The following is a 20,830-nucleotide window of genomic DNA, read 5'->3' as shown; positions in this document are numbered from 1 at the left end:
GATGTCGGTTTCGAAGAGTTGTAAGAAATTGAAAGCGCGATAACAGATAATTCGGAGTAGAAGTATGCATGATTCTCAAAAGAAGAGAGAGTGAATGTATTGTTCTTCGTTCCTTCAGACGCACCCATGAAAGTAACTGGAGGGAAGGTGTTATATGGTCAAATTTACGAGTATTGCAGATGAATCGTATCCACACATTATGAACACGTTGTAGTCTCTCAGCTAAGAGTGAACTTACATTAGTTAGCAAGGAATCGCAATAATGAAAATGGAGCATTACAAGCGTCTGAATAAGATTCTTTTTTAGAGTAAGTGGTAGAAGTTGTTTCATATGGAACAAGGAGTGAAGTTGAGAAAATATTTTTTTGCAAATGTGTGTTACTTGAGTGTTCCAATTGAGATCGCTATCCATAAAAATGCCAAGATTTTTAACTGTTTCACTGTATTTAACAATAATCCCATAAAATATTATATGTGGTATAGTACTACTGTCAAGCGTGCTTCGTAGACGATTATGTCCCATTACGATTGCTTGCGATTTCTCTGGATTTAACCTTAATCCAAATTTGGGTGCCCACAACATTGTAGATATTCGAAAATAAACAGAGCAGAATGAAATGAGAGAGTTAAATTAAATTTCACGCAAGAACATCAATATGATTAATTTATATTAGCGATAACACGATCGGACATATTGGGAACAGATTCCGATACTTTTAGCACCTATTAAAAAGAGTTGAAGGAACTAATACTTCAATTATAGCAAAATTTTCCGCTTGTTATATTCATTACTCGTTTATAATAATTGAATCGGTCGGATCTGAAAAAAAAAACATTGTCAGTTTTTACAACTTTTCAGGAGAAGGAAATAACATAACATCGTGTAGAAAATCAAGTAAAGTTATTAAATATTTATACATCTTGATTACACAACTTTTAACACTGTATCACTTCGGAATATGTATGATAACAACTTTCTTGTGTTAAATTTTAACGTACCTTGTTAACATGTTTTGAACTATTTTGGGTCATCTTCAGAAGTGGTCGTTGTTGGTCTTGGCGCCTCTTCTTTCCTGTGAGGGTGCGTTCGTAGAGTAGAGTCAAAGAGTGTATGTGTTTTGAAATTGAGTTGTGTTGAGAATATCGTATTTATAGAACAATATGAAATATACAGACACACGTAAACACATAGAACAATATGAAATATAAGACACACGAAAACACACTAGAACAATATGAAATATACACACACGAAAACACACCCCAACGATATTCTCAACACACAACTCAATTTCAAAACACATACACTCTTTGACTCTACACTACGAACGCACCCTCAGAGGAAACAAGAGGCGCCAAGACCAACAACGACCAGTTCTGAAGATGACCCAAAATAGGTCGAAACATGTTAACAAGTACGTTAAAATGTAACATAAGAAAGTTCTTATCATACATATTCCGAACTGAATATTTATGTTAAGCTGTACAATAATTCCCTAGTCTATGTGTGCCACTATACAAAGACAAATTCAATGCCTCATACACGTTTAAATAATTATTTTAAAAAATTGAGTTCGTTTTTTAACTCCACGGTTGCTACTTACACTTCATAAATGATTTACGTATTTAAATATTATATGGTATTTGTGTTATAGGCAAAAAAACAAGCTAAGTAGAATACAGTAGGGTAAAACATACAAAGCTCTTATGGCAGCTGAACTTGCAAGATCTCTCTTTCAGTTTGTGTTGCTAACCATTACAAAATTAGAGGAACAGAATGCTATAAATTACGTATCTTATAATACAGCAAAATACTAGCTAAGTAGAGTAAAGTAGGTTAAAAAACGCAATCACTTATAACTCGTATTATACTGAAACATTGATATCCCAAGGCCACGGGATTGGCCGGAATTGGAAATCAGCAACTTCGGCTTAACCCATAACGTATAATAAATATTTTAACAATGCTGGTGACGATTTTACCCTTAATATGTAACATATTTTATTCAAATACCTGGGAGCAAAAATAACTAATATAAATGACACTCGGGAGGAAATTAGACACAGAATAAATATGGGAAATGCCTGTTTTTATTCGGTTGAGAAGCTTTCATCATCCAGTCTGCTGTCAAGAAATCTGAAAGTTTGAATTTATAAAACAGTTATATTACCGGTTGTTCTTTATGGTTGTGAAAATTGGACTGTCACTTTGAGAGAGGAACATAGGTTAAGGATGTTTGAGAATAAGGTGCTTAGGAAAATATTTGGGTCTAAGAGGGATGAAGTTACAGGAGAATGGAGAAAGTTACACAACACAAAACTGCATGCATTGTATTCGTCATCTGACATAATTAGGAACATTAAATCCAGACCTTTGAGATGGGCAGGGCATGTAGCACGTATGGGGGAACCCAGAAATGCAAATAGAGTGTTAGTTGGGAGGCCGGAGGGAAGAAGACCTTTGGGGAGGCTGAGACGTAGATGGGAAGATAATATTAAAATGGATTTGAGGGTGGTGGGATATGATGGTAGAGACTGGAGTAATCTTGCACAGGATAGGGACTAATGGCGGGTCCACACCTGTGGAGTAACGGTCAGCGCGTCTGGCCGCGAAACCAGTTGGCCTGGGTTCGAATCACGGTCGGGGCAAGTTACCTGGTTGAGGTTTTTTCCGGGGCTTTCCCTCAACCCAATACGAGTAAATGCTGAGTAACTTTCGGTGCTGGACCCCGGACTCATTTCACTGGCATTATCACCTTCATTTCATTCAGACGCTAAATAACCTAGATGTTGATACAGCGTCGTAAAATAACCCAATAAAATAAAAAAAACAATGGTGGGCTTATGTGAGAGCGAAAATGAACCTCGGGGTTCCTTAAAAGCCAAGAAGTAAGTAAGTTAAGTACTACTCTATTATTTTGACTATTATCGCAATTTTTTTCTTGCATTAGCTTAGTAAGTGTGTATAGTGTTCTTTGACTATGTTGATCCTCTATAGGGCTTTAATTTAATGTGTATTATTTTTGTTAGTATTTGCATTTTTTTGCATTTATGCGTGCTATCTGGTAGGATGGAAGAGAGGGCCTTATGGACTTAATCCTGTCAGGTTAAATAAATAAATATTGTGACACTGAAATATTTATTCTAAAGGCCATTTTCACATTTTTTCCAAAACAAATGTCATGTTTTGGCAAAATTTTGTCCAGAGATTTTGCTGGTCTCTAGTAAACGGGTTCCTCAGGCCAGAATTCCGATAACTGCTCTCAGTTGTCGATTTTCACACACATTTACAGTAATTGAAATAGATTTAAAACAAAACTATTCCTACAAGCATACTTGAAAAGACTCAGCGGATCTTCGGACGCGTCCAAGACTAAGTCAAGGAAGGAAAGACGCATCTCATGTCATAACAATGCTTATCTCACTCTTTTGTTTTCGGGTTGGTATAAAGAGCAAAGCTCTTTTCTACTGGCACGTAATTGCCTTCTCCACTTATCCATATACGTGTCCATTCGACTATAAGTTGATGAACCTACAGTCGATAAAGCAGCGACAGAGGTCTTTTCATATTCCTGTAGCAGTTACGATGTTACTTTCAAGTTATTAGTCCCCCCACCGTCGTGTATTCGTACAGATGGCCCTTTAACATAACTATGTATTTTCCTTAATAACTCTAGAATAAACGAGCACTTAACAATTTTCCGAGTGAGAACGACAAAGTTTTAACAGCAACAAAAAGGAAATGTCTTAGAAATGTCGTGGCTGGAAGCACACGGCAGTACTAGTTACTGAAACTGGGAAGCGTTAATAGGACGACGTAACACAAATGCGTATCACTGAAAATGTCAGTAATTCAGCAGCCCCGTAGGGATGCGTTATTTCCGCAGTGACTTTTGCCCAACAATTTAGGCGACAGTGCCACATAATTTATGCAGGTCGTAGGTGCTTCGACCGGAGTCGCGCAATTACGTTTGAAAAGTGTTTTCCACATAACGATGACGGTTAAATTACGCATAAATACCATAATATATATTAAACGATTAAAAACCGAGAAACTATTGCCCTTTTGGTGATTATTACGTATAACAAACATACAATAGAACCCCGATTATCCGTCACTCTATTAACCGATTGGAGGATTATCCGAGTGTCTTTCTCGCGCTTTTTTTTTTTTTGCTACAGAAATATATGAAGCAGGTACTGCACATTATATTAGCACGTTTTTTTTCTGGAAAGTGTTATTACAAGCATTTATCCTTACATAGTATGGTCTATTGTTAGAGTTGTAAGCTTACTTTATAGACTCCATAAATTACATATAAAATGTCTTCCACGGACATGAAAAAAAATCGTGTTGTGCTAAGTATACAAATAAAAGTGCAAATCATTGAGTAGTTTGGGGAAAGAGAAACTGTGGTTCACCTCGCATCAGAATACAACACTGGAGTTACAACGGTGTGTAATTTAATAAAAATTAAGGATAAAGTATATAAAGTATGTACGTTTACAACACGAGACCACCACTAGTCATATCTCTCCACGGACAGCCATACAATGAGTTTATTTGCCCCTTAAAAATCCGTCCATGACGGCCAGGCTTAAGTTAGTGGACTTCTGATCCTCTACCTAGCATGTTAAATACAAGATCATGGAGGAAAATACGAAAGTTTCAATATTATTCACTAAATTAACCAAAAAAATTTTATGGTACGGATTATCCGATTTTTTCGACTAACAGTTCATGCCACCCCCTTCATTACCACGGATAATAGAGGTTCGACTGTATATGTGTAGCCTCTATGCATGGCAGAACCGAAACCTCAAGACGTAAACATTACATCAATACTAAACTTAGCCAGTTCAATACTTTTAAAACTTTATCTTCTTATTAACAGAAAGTCATCTTTACAAAGTAACATTACAGTCCTATTATATACTTCAGAGTGCTGCATTGGAGTTAAATCGCTTGTCAGAACTCGGTCGAGTGTCGCACCCTCGAGTGAGATACGATCGGTCGTGATACGCTCGTAACAAATAGAAGCACAGTACAAGGTCACCTCACAGACATGTCTTATCTTGTATGGAAGGCGATAGATAAGACACACATGTTTTGCTCACACGGTAAAAATAAGGCTTTATTTTCTGTGTTTATGACAAACGTTAATGGAACAGTCAATGGAACGCACCAAAACAGGAACATGAAGTTATAAATAAAATAGTATGAAAAACTTTGATATACAGTTATTATTGCTAATTAATAATTATTCAATTTGATTTACCACATATATAATATGATAGGTCCATACATAGTGTTCCGCCTATATACTGCGACAATGTAGAAACGTTTTACAAAATATTATTGATATAGCAGTAGATTAATAACAATATTAGGACAGAGATAACGTCACAGAAAATATAATAAAACGAATAATCATTTTGCACAACTGTTACAGACGCAAAGATTGAAACACTAATTATTAGAGATTATTATTATTATTATTATTATTATTACTATTACTAGAAAATTTGATACAGTTCTTGTATTATCATGATTGTGTTCTCCGTTTATAATAATTACATTTACATCCAATAACGTCTATCAGATGTGGCAAAAACAAAATCACTCCTGTGTGGAAAAAAAAAAAAAAAAAACATTTACCTACAACATTTATATTACATTTTAAAGTAAGTTTTGTAGTTGTACTATGGAGAGGTTAGTTAAACACTGCACAGTTTTGAAATGATAAACATCTATGATGTTACTACACAGTTCATCACTGCAACAAGAACGAATGTCTAACGCTCGGCTTATACCGTTCGAGGATTTATCGCTCGTGACAATTTTACCCATCATGCATGTGCGCTACCTATCGGATTATGCTATGAACTACTTGGCGCTCGAGCGAAAACGTCCGATGCAGACCTCTGTTCTGAACCCTTCTATTGTACTTCCATCTAGCGGTCGTTACCAATCGACAGTGGCTATCCTGGTGATTGTTCTCTTCCACGTGTTACTGTTTTTAACATGAGGATTTCCAAACTGTTATGTATGTGACCAGGGCTCTAACTCCTCACGAAGTTTAAAAAAGTGCAATAGATTGGAGAAAAGTTACCGATCTTCTATAAATACACCCCTTATAAAAAGGTGGTTTCTCTTCAACAAAAAAAAAAAAAAAAACATAAGATGCCTGTAACTCTTGGACAAAAGTTCATAATAATTGTAGGGAAGTTATTAATTTTTACCTTCTTGAAATGAATTCTGATTCACTGTGCACAGAGGAGATCAATGTTTACCTTCTTGAAATGGATTCTGATTCACTGTGCACAGCGGAGATTAATTTTTACCTTCTTGAAATTGATTCTGACTCACTGTGCACAGCGTAGATTAATTTTTACGTTCTTGAAATGGATTCTGATTCACTGTGAACAGCGGAGATTAATTTTTACCTTCTTGGAATGGATTCTGATTTACTGTTCACAGCGGAGATTAATTTTTACCTTCTTGAAATGGATTCTGATTCACTGTGCACAGCGGAGATTAATTTTTACCTTCTTGAAATGGATTCTGATTCACTGTGCACAACGGAGATTAATTTTTAGCTTCTTGATATGGATTCTGATTCACTGTGAACAGCGGAGATTAATTTTTACCTTCTTGGAATGGATTCTGATTTACTGTTCACAGCGGAGATTAATTTTTACCTTCTTGAAATGGATTCTGATTCACTGTGCACAGCGGAGATTAATTTTTACCTTCTTGAAATGGATTCTGATTCACTGTGCACAACGGAGATTAATTTTTACCTTCTTGAAATGGATTCTGATTCACTGTGCACAACGGAGATTAATTTTTAGCTTCTTGATATGGATTCTGATTCACTGTGCACAGCGGAGATTAATGTTTACCTTCTTGAAATGGATTCTGATTCACTGTGCACAACGGAGATTAATTTTACCTTCTTGAAATGGATTCTGATTCACTGTGCACAACGGAGATCAATTTTTACTTTCTTGAAATGGATTCTGATTCACTCTGCATAGCGGAGATTAATTGTTACCTGCTAGAAATGGATTCTGATTCACTGTGCACAGCGGATATGTTTTATAGTAATTCTCATGTCAACGCCACTAAATTATTTCATGGTATCTCTGCCAGAAGCCTCGTAATATGTTCACAAAGATCAAATCACTGCCTTAACGATGAAAATCCATCACCTACACGGACAGGAAGTGCTATAAGACTACAATCGAAGTCGGGACTTTCGTCTCAGTATCGTTGAATACGGTCTGGCTGAGATAAAGATCCACCCTGCAGGGCGCAGATGACATCAGACTAATATAACTTAAATGTTTTTTTTTTGTCTGTCAGCAAATTAATACCAAATAACTGGTATGTCCGGAGGGAGGTTAATGATGCACCGGAGCCGGTCATTATACCCGTACCACACGCAGGCAGGCAGGTAGGGGACGGGAGACCTGTTTTGTTAAATGCACTGGCTTGAATACATTAAGTTTTATAATGCTCACGAGAGAATCTCTGGGGCCTTCACGTGTCGATGTGATAGCTCTTATAAAATACTTTACTTCAGAAATCGGGAGATTGAAAGACGTAGCTTTTTGCTACAGAGTAAAACCAGGTTTTACGTAAGTTTACGAGAATAATTTAAATTACGTACAACTCAGAGATACGCAGAAACAAAATTTGAACAGGTCTACAAGGTAATTTTCTAACGACTAGGAATCAGTTTAAGAGAACATAGAGAACTGGAGGCACTTAAGGATTGTTTTAACTTGTCCAAATGTGTTAAAATCAATAGAAATTCATTACAATTCTAATGTTTAATAAAAGTACACTAAATACTTTTATTACGAAAATTTTTCTTCGATCATGAACTCAGACTTCAGGATATCTTAATATTATAGATTTATTAATTTGTCCTACAGAATAATATCTGTAATATTGACAATATTTATTCAAATTAATTTAATTTAACTTATTTAATTTATTTAAATTTAAATATACAGAATAAAGAATATAATTACAAACAAACAAACAAGAGAAATAGAAATAAAATAATACAAACATTATAAAAAAAAGGAGATGCAGTAGTATTGACAAAATTTGAGACCGAATGAGCAGCGCTCGTGTTCGGTCGCAGTTCAGATATAATATTAATAGGCCTATAAGAGAATATAAAATAAAATAGGTAATAGAATTAAAATTACAGTTACAGAAATTATATTATACAATATTAATATAAGCGAAATATAGGAAATAAAAAAATAATAATATTAAAAATAAATAAGTAAAATAAAATAGGAACTAAAATATAAATTACAGCGGCAATGGAATTATATAATACAATATTAACACTAGAGAAGAATAATATTGCATGTGAAAAGTAGGACTACATATTTCAAAATTATAGAATACAAATATAATACAGGTTGATTAATTCATACACATACGCTATAAATTTATTTAATCAAATTGAAGATATTAACACGTTCCTAGTTTTCTTGTTATATGTTAGTGGGTTACATGTTAGAAGTTCTGGGTGTAATTTAGTTAAAGCATTGTACAACCGAGGGCCAAAATTAATGCTATGCTTTAGACCAGCAGATGTGAGACATTTAGGTTCTACTAATGTTGAATTTATATTTCGTCTTGTGTCATAATTATGTGTCTGTAATACAAACTTATTAAGATTTTTATGATAAAATTTTAACAGCGTATACTTATAAATTTGTTCAATATTAAATACATTAAATCCAGAATAAATTAATTTAGTTGGATAATCGAAACGTTTCGTCAAACAAATTTTAATTATTCGTTTTTGTAGTAAATTTAACGGACTAAGATTAATTTTTGTACTTCCACCCCAAACAATTATACCATATTGAATGATAGACTGAATAATGGCCAAATAAACATTTCGTAGAACTCTAATGGGTAAGTAGCATCGAAGATTAACGAATTTATAAATTGTTTTACGAAGCCTCTTACAAAGATAAGTAATGTGATGAGGCCATTTTAAATACTGATCAATAATGATACCCAGATATTTCACATACGTGGCTTCTTTCGATGGTGGACATTACAACTTTTGGGATCTAAACAATTTTCACTGTGTATTATTAGTCTATATTCATCGCTACATTTTAAATTTTGAACACTGGCAGCTGTTAACGAAAAAGGAACTAAAGTTGATTTAGATATATTTAAAGAAAGGAAGTTGGAATTAAGCCACTTTTTTTAAATTTTTGTTAAATTTGAGGAGAAAAATTCGCTCCGGCGCCGGGATCGAATCCGGGTCCTTGGTTCTACGTACCAAGCGCTCTGAACACTGAGCTAAGCCGAATTCAATCCACGGCACCGGACCGAACCCTCCTCCTTCAATGTTTCCCTTTGTGGCCTGACTCCAAGTTAGGCATATATGTTGACGTAAATGTCCAATGTCAACTGCCATTATATTAGGAGCGCACTCAGTTGAGTGACTTGTTTGGCCGGGATTCCGCAGTTAAGTGCACAGTAATGTGCACAGACATATGCACTCCAGCTATGAGAATATTATAGATTTATTCATTTGTCCTACACTCCCGGGTTCTATCCCCAGCACCGGAGAGAATTTTTCTCCTCAAACATTTATTAAGGATATCTCTCATTAACTCTTTACATTATAAAAGTTTATTACAAGGTTCATACAATTCCAGTTTTGTTTTGTTGGGATATGCCTCAATTTCATTATAAATCTAATTTTTTTCTTCTAGAGAGTACGTCTTCTTTGACTGCAGCACGTGATTCCTAGACAGAGACTAAGTGGCCTGCAAGTGTTTTCAAATATTTAGAACATATGAGAAGAAAGATACTTATTGAATTTGGTATTCCCAAGAAACTACTTCGATTAATTAAAATGTGTCTCAGTGAAACGTACAGAGGAGTCAGTATAGGCCAGTTTCTATCTCATGCTTTTCCAATTCACTGCGGACTAAATAAAGGAGATGCACTATCACCTTTACTTTTAACTTAACTCTAAAATATGTCATTAGGAATGTTCAGGATAACAGAGAGGGTTTGGAATTGAAGGGGTTACATCACCTGCTTGTTTACGCGGATGACCTGAATATGTTAGGAGAAAATCTACGAACTATTAGTGAAAACACGGGAATTTTACTTGAAGCAACAAAAGAGATAGGTTTGGAAATAAATTTCGAACAGATAAAATATATGCTAATGTCTCGCGACTAGAATATTGTACGAAATGGAAATATAAAAACTGAAAATTTATCCTTCGAAAAGGTGGAGAAGTTCAAATATAATGGAGCAACAGTAACAAATACAGGGACATCATTTTATTTTTACTAACATTTTTAATATTAACCTGGCTATACCTTTGTATTAACGATTGAAACAGGAAACACCGTTTGCTACCCTTTCCACGACGGATTTCGATGATACTGGTGTAAAGTACAAATCACTTTACTAGGTATAGGAGGGAAGAAAAGTAGTTCATTTATGTAAACTAGGAAATATCGCAATTTTGAGTTTTATAATTTTCATTTGGTTTTTGTTTAATCAAAATACAGTACTGTATTAACACTTAGCGTTTTACACACGAATTGAGCTATCCATTCGGAAGTATTAATTATGCATTGTATATTGTACTGTCTACAGCACATTAGCGTACTATATAGAGAATGAAGTTAAATTGAAAAATAATTATAATATGGATATTTAAACACATTTTAGAAAATGGTGGCCGTTCATTTCGATACAGGCTTCAGTTCTTTTGTCCATATTATCGAACTATAGACTATTGTACCTAATTCCAATTACCATTTTCGTCCTTCGTACGAGTAACTCATGTTGAAATAATTCTGCACCTATTCTATAAAAGAGTACCTTACGTACTGTAAATTCAATCTTCACTTCTACCCGATCCGAAAAGATAAAATCACTCAGAAATGCTATCTACTGTCCGTTCAAGTGGTTTTGTCGCAGGGTTGTAGAAAGGGGGAGGGAAATCACGTGACAGTTAATTACTTAAGGAGGCCCTTTTATTTAAGTTATTTTAAACACTTGAATAATATTACGTAGACGTCCAATTCCTAACAGAAATTAATGTTTTCAGAAAAGAGCTAAGATAGCCCAGCTACTAGACTTTACAAAGGGGCGAACAGAAGCAGGTGGGGGAAACCGGGATGCGACATAGGGAAACGGACGACAGTACCGGTACGAAAATATGATTCAATATTGAAAGCTCTTTCGTCACTGGAAAACGCGAACATATTTCTGAAACGTATTATACTCAGTAACTCAGTACTGCTTACGCGCCCTCGGCTCTGTGTCGTGAACGGTTGGAAGTTTACTAGTGGAAGGGGTGGGAGTGAAGTACATTCCAAAACTCAGGTACAATAAAAATTGAAGTAAAAATAAAATGATGTCCCTGTATAAATAACACTCGGGAGGAAACTATAGTAGAAAAAATATGGGAAATACCCGTTATTATTCGGTTGAGAAGCTTTTATCATCCAGTCTTCTCTCAAAAAACCTGAAAGTTAGAATTTATAAAACAGTTCTTATTACCGGTTGTTCTGTATGGTTGTGAAATTTGAACTCTCACTTTGAGAGGAAAGAAGCTAAGGGTGTTCGAGAATAAGGTGCTTAGGAAAATATGTGGGGCTAAGAGGAATGAAGTGACAGGAGAATGGAAAAAGTTATACAACGGAGAACTGCACGCATTGTATTCTTCACCTGACATAATTAGGAACATTAAGTCCAGGCGTTTGAGATTAGCAGGGCATGTAGCACGTATGGGCGACTCCACAAATGCATATAGTGTTAGTTGGGAGGACGGAGGGTAAAAGTCCTTCGTGGAAGAAGAGACGTAGATAGGAGCATAATATAAAAATTGATTTGAGGGAGGTGGGAGATGACGGTAGAGACTGGATTAGTCTTGCTCAGGATAGGAACCGATGACGGGCTTATGTGAAAGCGGCGTATCAAAGCGAACAAAAATAGGTATAATTCAATTCTGATTTCAAAAATAATCACAAATGTGAGTTACGTAAAAATCAATTAGGCTACGTAAAATTCATAATTAATATATAGGCAATTAAATGTAATTTTCACAGGATCTGTGCATAATTAATTACAAACCGGAACTACTTATTCTGTAACTTGATTACGTATAACCCACGTTATACTGCATATTATATTTATTTCCCTGACTAATTCAGCACGATGTGATTATAACGCATGGATGGAAGCAAAGAAACATAAAAATCGTGTGATCTTCTTCCGTAAACAAACAAGTATGTTTAATTAATTTTAATAATAGTTTTTTACATGCAGAAGTAACACTTCAACAATTTAAATTAGAAAAAAGAATTGAAAAATAAAAATCATTTAGGAAAAAAAAATTCAAATTGAACCATCCTCTGTCCTTCATTTCATTGAGTAAAAATTAGTTTTAGTAAGAGAAATAAATAATACAATTTTTAAATTGAGTCTGTCCATTATTCATCTTCACTGGGATAGATATTTGAAGGGTACAGGAAAAAAGATGAGGGTCACATAAAGCAAATCTTTTCAGGAAACCAAACAAAGTTCGAATTACAGTTTGCACCCAAAGAGCAAATTGTCGTCCTTGAGACAGTTCGATTTACGTAACATTATACTAGAAGTTAATTGAGGCATTGACATGGGAAAGGTCGTAACTGCCAAAAATTCGAATTTTTAGGTTTTTCATTGAGAAGGTAGTAAATGGCCATGCCAATGGCACAGAGAAAGTAGTATGTCCGTATGTAATGAAACTAAGCTGGAAACGTAGTCACTAGATGTTGTAAGTTGTATGTGCACAGATGTTGGCGCGGAGAAGGTAGTAACTCCTTTTACAACATCAGAGTGTGTCTAGACAAATATGGGCTGATAACTGTGCAGGGCAGAATAAGAATCGGATGATTCTAATGGTCCTGATTTACATTATTGCCAAGAAACATTTTGATTCAGTGGACTTGAAATTCCTGGTTTCAGAACATTCCTACATGCCATGTGATTGGGAATTTGGCATCATAGAGAAAGGAAAAAAAAAAAGATGCAAGACCATGGTTCCAGAAGAGGTAAGGCCGAATAATGTAATAATGATGAAGGATGAGGATTTCTTCGACTTTTCTGCAGAATGTGACAAGTTTTTGAATACAACTCCTATCAAAATCAGCACCTTCAACTGGATTAGACTCTCAAGAGCTGATTTTCCTCTAATAAAAACAAGGCAGTCATTTAATGACATGGAAATGTGGACAGAGCACAGGATTTTTAAGAAAGGACAGTCATTAACGACAATCACTAACTTGCAGTGTTTGCAACGCCTTGAAAGAAGACCAGTCGTCCCTGATGCCAAAAAGAGAGACTTGTTATCTGTTAGACTTCCTCGATGAAAAGTATCATGCATTTTACCGAAAAATTTGTGCATAATGTATATGTAACGTTAACTCTCAGTTTGGCTAAGGAGTGATTTCAATGTTGTATTTTCATAAAATAGGATTTCACAGATAAATCTGTGCCAGACTTTTCAAATTTCATATGTAACACAAACATGAGTGTATGTCTTTCATTTAAAGCAGTTTCTGTAATAATGTGAGAAAGTGTTCATAAATTTGTTTTTTGCTTCCCCTGAAAAATTTTGTTTTTGGCAGTTACTACCTTTCCCATGTCAGCGCCTCAATTGATATAATTAATTTCAATGAATTCAAATTCCAATTTAACAAAATTTTCTAAAAGTTATGTAATTTTCTTTGATAAGATAACCTTTTCAGGAACCCTACATTGCAGAACTCATCGCCGTCATGGAAACGATATTGAATTGATACGGATTGAAGTTATTCAATTGAAACTACGATACTGAAGGAAAATCCGACGTAACGCAGGAGATAGTGTTAATAATCTGTAACAGTTAGAGGCATACTGAATTAATTTGTACTTACCTTTTTCAAATTCCCGTCGGATGTCCCCAGAAAGGCCACCGTATGGCGCTCTGTAGTGGCCATGGATACGGAGGCGAGCGATGTGTTAGGGAAGTGTATGGCCGCTTGGCTGCTTATTGGCGAAACTCCGGAGATTTTCAACCCCACTTCACAAAAATTCAATATGTTGCCAGTCTCCTGAAAAAAAGAATGATAAAAATAAGTTCAAGTATTCCTCTTCAGTAAGTGAACGTTACGAATGCACGTCAAATAAAGTGCTACGGCATACCAGGGGTTCACTGCATCGAGGTCTTCACCCCTTCACGGTTCCCAGCATGATGGTCACTGTTTATAAATAAAACTAGACTCTAGGAATTCTAATTCTATTTTGTACAAAAATGAAACCAATGCAAATGTTATTCTATCTCTGGTTAATTAATCTTAAAAGTTGGTTGAATACAACATTACAAAGCATTTATTTAAATAGAGAGGTGAAATTTGTATTTTCTACAATTTTTTAAGTACAGACATCATATTTCATACACTTCATTCCCTTCTTGTAAGTTTTCTTGCATATACCAGGGTCATTTGCAGAATTTGTATAACAGATGATGTCCATCGATTCTTACACTTCCAATTATTGCATTTATAATGATGGAGTTATAAATTCCTAACAGTGAGTAGTTTCAATACTAATGTAGTAAACGTCACAGGATTTATTTCCTTCATGTGAAATATTTCACGAGAACAAAATAAAATTCTCTTAGTGACAGCTAAAATACAGTGTCCATACTAGTTAAGTTTTTAAATTGGAGCATGATTATGTCCAGATAAAGGTTTGTTTAATAATGTAATAGAGAAAAAAATTAAAGAAACATTTGGTATTATGAAAACTTCATTTATGTCTGACTTTATATTTCCTTAAATATGATTACATAATTAGTCTAGTCCAGTAAATCAGTCAGGTCTGTTACACTATTCTGTTCATATGGATACACAGTTGAAAAAGAAATCCCACAGATGTCAGCACAAGCCAAGATGATGCACAAAGACCCATTTTGATTGTACTGCTACGTTCACTCATTTTGATTTGGCGAGTTTCTGTGTCCAACTCTTGCTTTGTGTTTTAGTCTAAGCGTGCATTTTTACTCTGCCAGATCTGTTTGTGTTGTGTTTTCCACAAATAAAAACATTTAAAGTCAAGATCAAGAGGACATAATAGTACACGTGTCCAGTAGTTAAGTTGCTATTTTGAAGATTTTTAAGCAAAAACATTTTAGGTTCGCACATGCTTGTTTGCTTTGTCAAGTCTGTTACCTGTCAGATCTGTTACTCCGTCATGTCTGTTACATCATTCAAAACAGTGCTGTAAAGCAAGGTGAGTGTACAGTGGCTGATTACTATGGCAGAGACATTGCACTATATTAATACATACAGAATATGCACTAAATAGTACTTTAATTTTGATGTTTTCAATCGTCCATTTGTTCACAGTTTTTGCAAATGACCCACCTGCGTTTCATTGTGATCAGATTATGAGTTATTCAAATCAAAATAAAATGTCTCACGCATGACAATGTTTTACGACATCTCATATACTGGTAGAAAATAATTATATACATCAAAATTTAAATTTGTGTCAAATAAATGTGTTTTATTTTTTAAATTTCGTAAGCATTTCGTTTATGAAATCAATGCTATTGCGTTCTGTTACCTACAATACTGCGTGTTCAGTTCAAAGTGTGTCATGGCTCGCTGTATGCCGTTATGTGGCTAGCCGATGAGCCTAGAGAATTCAATCTTCCTACACTTCCGCAGAGTCGTGTTACCTATGTGCCAGAGAAGTTGCTTGGCAAGTACGGCGTTCATTCTAAAGAGTACGTACCGATACGTACGGTAACGCCGGTAGTGGCAGGAATGTGAACTGTTTGGAAACACGTACTGAGGTGAGTTTTTTTTCTTACTGTCGGGATATGGGGAGAGAGTTAAGACGATTACTTACGTATTTGTTGACATTAACTTGGACGGTCAAAATGGACACGGAACATTTGATTTGTGTTGTGGAATGTGGTTGCAACCGATGATAACAAATACCCTGCGTATGACTTGCCCACGCAAAACAAAGTTCGAAAGAAATTATGGTAGCACACAGACCGTACAGACCGCCATCTGTTGCTACGCCGTTCAAGTTATACCGTACACGTTCTCAAGTTCAGATTGAACGCCTTGAATAATAGGCAAGTTTTCTGATATAAAAGTTGAAACTCGCTTCAAATCGCTGACTCACAAGAGTGACGTCATGACACACTTTGAAATGAACACCCAGTATGTAGTAGGGGAAGCTGTTGTACCTGGGGACTCTTGGTTTATTTTCAAGGTCATGTGGTGGAATTTTTGTTTTCGCAGTTGACCACTTTAATTCCATCATTCAGCTATTCTGTGAATGATTTACTTTTTGTTGAAGCAATCTGGAGAGATTTTATTTTAACAAATCTGTTTTTGAACCTAAAACGTAAGTAATTTTCAAATTAATTAAATATGTTCAATTGATTCTTTACATACACGATTAAAAACTTAAATCTATATTTTTAAACCCTGTTATTCTAGCTACAAATCCGTGTGGTTATTGGCTTGTTTTCGGTATCACATTCTCGAAAACTTGTCGAGATTTATTTTACTGATTCATGATGTACCTAGGGATGGTGTACCTGGAGGGAACTGTCTTCAGGTGGACCTCGTTATATATTAAACCCTTTTATAAATAAGTTACTCTTGTGATGAGTACTCAAAAACGGTATTTAGTAATGACTTTTATGAGGTTTCAGCTTAAATGGAAATGCTACGCAGCAAATTCAAAATCAAGAGACAAACTCCAGCAAAGCTAAATTATGCTCCTTCCAGGGAAAGAATAAATCATAATCCTAAAAAAAAAAGGGAAAGGCACGCGTTTTAACAGATACTCCAGAGAAAACCGAGCTAGAAGGAAGGAAAAGAAAGTTGATTGAGAAGAGAAATATGATGAATAAAGTTCAGAAACGGAAGAAGTTGAAGCCACAAGTTCTATTTCCAGAAGATAGAAAAGACTGAAGATAAGCCGAGGAATGTGTCGGTGCTAATGATAATGATGAAGATGTCATTTCAACTGTAAATTACACTGAGTTGATTGCTCGAGCGAATTTAGAAGAAATAAGAGAAGAAAGTTTTGTTCTCATTCGTGTGGCAGGAAAAGAGACTAATTATAAATTTTTGTCGGTAGAATTTGTAAGAAGATTTGTGAAACAGAATTTGAAGTTTACTAAATACGACAATTTATTTATTTTTTTTTTTACATGATGAGCAATCATACATCCGTCTTTTGAGTTCACTAATGTAATCAGAACACCTGTAATACCACGTAATGTAGCCTACTTGCTCTAAATAAATTACATGCTCTCAACAACGACACGCTTTCACAGATGGCTTTATGGTTTGAATCTAATGGTTTCTTGCTTAATCAAGAAAAAAAAACTATCAACTTAACTTTCAGCCTAAACTATCAAATAAATATGGACAACAGACTCAACTACACAAAATTTCTGGGACTTTTTATAGACTCCAGTTTAACATGAGATAAGCACATCGAATACATATGCACAAAGCTATAAAGAGTTTTATATTTGCTAAAGAAATTAACTAATTGCGTTTCTCAAAATTATTTAAGATGTGCCTAATTTTCTTTCTTTCAGTCGATAATTCGATATGCCCTAATTTTCTGGGGAAATGGAACCAAAATTGGAAGCGTGTTGATTTTACAAAAGAAAGCCATTAGAATTTTATGTAAATCAAACTATCTGGAACATTGTCGGCCACTTTTCAGACAATCACGGATTTTAACAATCATAAATTTGTATATATATGATCTAGTACTTTACACTCGACAAAATATCGACAATTACTCATTAGTGGCCAATATACATGATCATGAAATTAGAAATAGTCAACAAATTAATATTCCATATTGTAGATTACACAAGAGCAACACAAACTCTTTAATTATGGGGATGAAATTATATAATAAGCTCCCAAGTCAATATTGTAAATGACCAATCAATAGTTTCAAAACTAGATTTTACAATTGGTTATTGAATAATCCTTTTTATTCTGTTGCTGAGTTTTTTAACACAAATTTTTATGAAATCGCATTTTAATAAATAAGTTATTTGCAATTTAGTTAGTTTTCTTCAATTTAAAAGTTTGAAATGATTTCATGTTTTCATTGTATTAATTAAATTTAACTTTTTCTGTTATTAGTGTTTAAATGTATTTATGTTTTTTCAATGTATTCTGACGAAGCCTAAAACTGTATGTCTAATGGCCAAATAAATTGAATTGAATTGAATTATAACACATTCAAGTGAAAAATAAATCCGAAAAAAACACTCAGAATATTAAATTCGCTATAAATCGACGCAATTGTAACAATTCGCGAATATGTTCATATTTAGCTATTAGAACTATATTTCGCGATTTGTCCGGATTATTTTATCTGCATATTATTAATCAGAATCACTCAATTCGTCAAGATTAGTAAAAATCTATTGTATATCTATTATGTCGAGATTTTCGCGATTTCCATAAATACCTGGCCCTGCTAATATGTAATAAACAAGAATTCAGAATGCTTTGTGTTCAGTCTATATATTGATGCATTCTCGTGATGGAATGTTGACCACCATGTCAAGAAACTAACCCCCTTTTAGACAAAGTAGTAAGAACTCGAGGGCATGCAAGAAAGATCCTCTCAAGAAGACTGGAGAACCCGACTAATTCTACTCGTTTCCTCCACATTACGAAAATGTAACAAGATTCAATTTATTTTACGTGGGTTGGGGTTCATTTACTAAAGGCATTCCACGTTTGTAGCAAGGATACTTACGACTCTGCCATTAAAGTTTCTAGAAGCGAACAAAATCAGACCAACTTCTGAGAATCCCAGGTAAGTAAATGCAGACCTGGAGGGGTTTAGGACGTACACGCTGCTCTCATTTGTGATAAAATAACAACACACAGCGCTTCACGCTCTTCTGCTATCCATAATGCCAGAAAATTCGCCAAGTTTTGCATACTCCCCCGTGTTTCACATTCAAAATAATAACTGCCTCTTTAAGCAGAAGCTACCGTGCTAACTAAACACTTTGGGTCACAGTGCAGTGTTATTAGGATCCATAATTCATTCACACACACTTCAACAACCAACTTAAGGGTTATTGTACGTGAACACATCGAAAAATCATTATAGATTTGCTAGTATTTAAACTGCAAGTGCACAAAAACTTACAGCCAAAATTTAAAGTAATTTTTACAGCGTTATAATTGCTCACTTTAAAATATTTTGAAAGGTAAACTTTATATGAGGGGCGGATCTACAATAAGAACTGCAGAGCTGCAGAACCGCCATTTAAATGGACCTGAAAAAATTAAAAATGTAAAACGTGCTTTTATGTACATCAAATATTTATATGTACCTACCTCATTGAATATTACACGACTAATGTGAATTAGTCTATTGTATTATTACTATTAAATACGAAAAAATTCGGGAATCGAACCCAGGACCTCTCAGCTCTGCGCGCTGAGCGCTCTTACCAACTGAGCCATGCCGGGGACACGATCCACGGCGCCGGCCGAACCCCTCTCGTAATGCTATTTTACGGACTTACTACCTGCACTTGAGACGATACACGTCATATATATATGCAGGAGCGCATATTTTAAATGACTTTGTGGCCATATTCAACATCAGTTTCATGACAACTGCTAACGGTTTAATACATCAAATATTCATATGTATGAGGTCTCGCCCACCTCACTGAATATTACACGAGTAATGTGAATTAGTCTATTGTATTATTACTATTAAATAAGAGAAAAATTCGTACCGGCACCGGGAATCGAACCCAGGACCTCTCAGCTCTGCACGCTGAGCGCTCTTACCAACTGAGCCGTGCCGGGACACGATCCACGGGTTTTATGTAATCTAGTTAATTGTTTCATTTATTTTTCCAATACATTCTACTTCAATTCGAGATTTTACTGTCTGTAGGAGCCTTGAACTGCTCGAGAATTTTAGCTGTAGTGTACTTTTCGGATCTGTGATCGGCAGAATTAAGACTGTACATTTTTATTTTCTTCAGTTTAAACTATCAGCAAAATAATTAATTATGATTTTTCAAGTAGAATTCGACTGAAGTAATACAATAAGTTTTGCTCGGTACAAATTTTGTGATTTTGTTAATTTATAAACATTGTATCATATTTACGAAAAAAAAAAATCTGAGTAAAAATGACGTCAGATGTGTGACGCAAGTCCGCAGTGTTACTTATACATCACCTCTCGTAAAGTCACCTGGACACAACGGAAGCGGATTTGTCAGATTTCGGCATCGGAACGAAAAAGCCGTCTGAGCTGCAGAGGCGGGTAAGTAAGCTCTGTTGCATTAACTACAACACTGTTGTGGATGATGCATGCAATCCCCTGATTCCGTCATCTGGCACAAAATGCTGACAAATGGAAAATTCGCCAAACTAGCATCAGGAAATAACAGAGGAATTTTGTCTCTTCTGGTAGCAATACTAGCAGAAATAGTATTTTATTCAGGGGAAAAAGATAGTTAAATATACCGAAAAGATTTCAATTAAAAAGATTTACTTTAAAATAAATAATCATTTATATGATTTATTTATTTATTTGTTTGTTTGTTTGTTTGTTTATTTATTTATTTGTATATTTATTTATTTATTTATTTATTTATTTATTTATTGCTAGTAAGTTTGGAATACTAGTTAATAAATACAATGAAAGATAAACTAGCCCACTCCTGAATGA

General features: G+C 34.8%; 1 protein-coding gene across 11 annotated transcripts in view; it reads right to left on the bottom strand.

Moving 5' to 3' along the window:
- The window catches only part of PlexB (plexin B), a 1,260,445-nt gene that overhangs the window by 897,616 nt on the left and 341,999 nt on the right, over nt 1-20,830 (bottom strand). For all 11 annotated transcript variants that reach the window (XM_069838306.1, XM_069838310.1, XM_069838312.1 and 8 more), the window contains exon 3: nt 13,987-14,163. In XM_069838306.1, coding sequence (XP_069694407.1) covers nt 13,987-14,163 — 177 coding nt within the window. The remainder of the gene's footprint in view (nt 1-13,986; nt 14,164-20,830) is intronic.

The sequence above is a fragment of the Periplaneta americana genome, chromosome 10 (assembly GCF_040183065.1).
Source record: "Periplaneta americana isolate PAMFEO1 chromosome 10, P.americana_PAMFEO1_priV1, whole genome shotgun sequence".
Classification (NCBI taxonomy): domain Eukaryota; kingdom Metazoa; phylum Arthropoda; class Insecta; order Blattodea; family Blattidae; genus Periplaneta; species Periplaneta americana.
The sequence above is the reverse complement of the archived record's forward strand: the minus strand, read 5'-3'. Positions and strand labels throughout refer to the sequence as shown.